Source organism: Cyprinodon variegatus, unplaced genomic scaffold, assembly GCF_000732505.1.
Source record: "Cyprinodon variegatus isolate N-32 unplaced genomic scaffold, C_variegatus-1.0 Scaffold81, whole genome shotgun sequence".
In the NCBI taxonomy this organism is placed as follows: domain Eukaryota; kingdom Metazoa; phylum Chordata; class Actinopteri; order Cyprinodontiformes; family Cyprinodontidae; genus Cyprinodon; species Cyprinodon variegatus.
In genome coordinates, this window is record NW_015150534.1 from 1,363,438 (window position 1) to 1,365,263 (window position 1,826).

Sequence of the window (1,826 nt, forward strand, 5' to 3'; positions counted from 1 at the left end):
GTAGCAGGGAAAAATCAGAGAATTGTGTGGGTATGGCGAGTGGGAAAGAACAGGAGTTGGAAGACGCGCCAGCAGCACTTTATAGGTCTGCTGTATGGGACCACTTTGCATTTAGAGTGACCTACGATGACGGCGGAAAGAAAGCTGTGGATAAAAGTGGAACAGTGTGCAAGCATTGTGCAACACATTTTTTTTATGCCAACAGCAACATGACCGACATGTCATGCTAACCCCGAAATCCCTCATACTCCATCAGCGCTCCGCCCCGCTGCGCTCCAGACCGGCTGCACAAAGCAAAGTCTACAGCCTCCACTGTGGCTCCCGTTCGCTCCGCTCTGAGTTCCTTGGAGATCGTAGAGGGCATGCGCCAGATGATTAAATTAAAAGCAGCAAAACATACCGAAATGGTCCAGGGTCTCCGCGGATCATTTAAAATAAATACAATTCATTATTTTTTGGGGGATTTTTTCATTAATTTCATAAATTTTTATGGGATTTTGGTGTAACAATCAACATATACCGAATCGAACCGAAAACCGTGACCAGAAACCGTGAATCGAACCAAACCGTGGATTTTGTGAACCGTTCCACCCCTACTATATATATATATATATATATATATATATATATACATATATATACATATATATAATAAACATTTACTCATGTTTGTATAAACCCTCTAAAAGAGTAGATGTTTATAGCTCTCCTGTGAAGCTCTGCAAGTCAAAAATGCATAACAATATTAATGCGCTTTAATGTCTTACATATGCAAAGCCCAGAGGTCACAGCACAGTTCAGGGGTCAGTGATCTCCTCCAAACAATTTTGCCTGTTCATACCAAGTGGAATGAGAGGGAAAAAGGCTCAGCCCCCCCCCTTCAACATTCTTTCAGAATCTGCATGGAGAGCTGCTGTGGCATGCAGGACATCGGTTCACCAAGAGGACATTAATGGCTTTAATGATAAAGTTTATCACTGCTGCTTCCTGAACAAACCTTTTCCTTCTTCTGCCGTTCTGCGTTTCAGGTACGGTGAAGGTAAAGAGCAGCGGCATCCAAGTGGGCGACCTTATAATCGTGGAGAAGGTTTGTGTAAAGATTGTTTGGATGAACATCTGTGGGTAGTTGGGGACCCTTCAGGAGCATCGAGTCACCATTTATGTGGCGGGCCAATAACGAGCCGGCCTGTTAATCATCTGCGCCTGGAGTGGAAGGAGTTAGTAAAGATTTAGTCATCTTGTGATCAATTGTGAGCTTCAGCCTGTCAAACGGTAATACTTACACCGGAGACGTGGACCTTAAAATGGTTCTAATGAGTTTCAACACAAATTCAATTTAGTAAGATTGATCTAACTTTCATCTTTTTTATTTATTTATTTAGGATTTAGTTGAACATTCAAAGAATAAAATACAGATTTGTTTCTTTGAGGAACAGTTATCGCAATCTTTAAATAATCAGAAGAGTGTTTTCAAAATTTTTTTAATTGATATTTATATTCTGTAGAGTAGAAAACATCAATTAAATCAGTTTTTTGTGTCTTATTTTAGAGCTTAAAGTCGTTGGGAAGTCATATTTAAATTTCAAATCACTCTCACGTAAACATCTATATAAATGTACTCTTTATCGGATGATATTAAGTTAGAAAATTTCTATAAAAAAAAAAAGCCTTTCTTAAAATCTATGGATTTTGTTTCGTTGTCTTCTGCAGGCCAGTTATTTATATGTCAGCCTGAACACCTAAATTCAGCCAATCATATTTTAACGGTCATCTGTCAATCATATTTTTTCAGTCATAGCGTCTTGATTCATGTGTCGCAGCTAATA

The 1,826-nt window shown here is 39.0% G+C and overlaps 1 protein-coding gene across 1 annotated transcript in view; it reads left to right on the forward strand.

Moving 5' to 3' along the window:
- The window catches only part of atp9a (ATPase, class II, type 9A), a 76,539-nt gene that overhangs the window by 19,589 nt on the left and 55,124 nt on the right, over positions 1-1,826 (forward strand). The window contains exon 5 of the mRNA XM_015373131.1: positions 1,029-1,087. Within this exon, the coding sequence (XP_015228617.1) occupies positions 1,029-1,087 (59 nt within the window). The remainder of the gene's footprint in view (positions 1-1,028; positions 1,088-1,826) is intronic.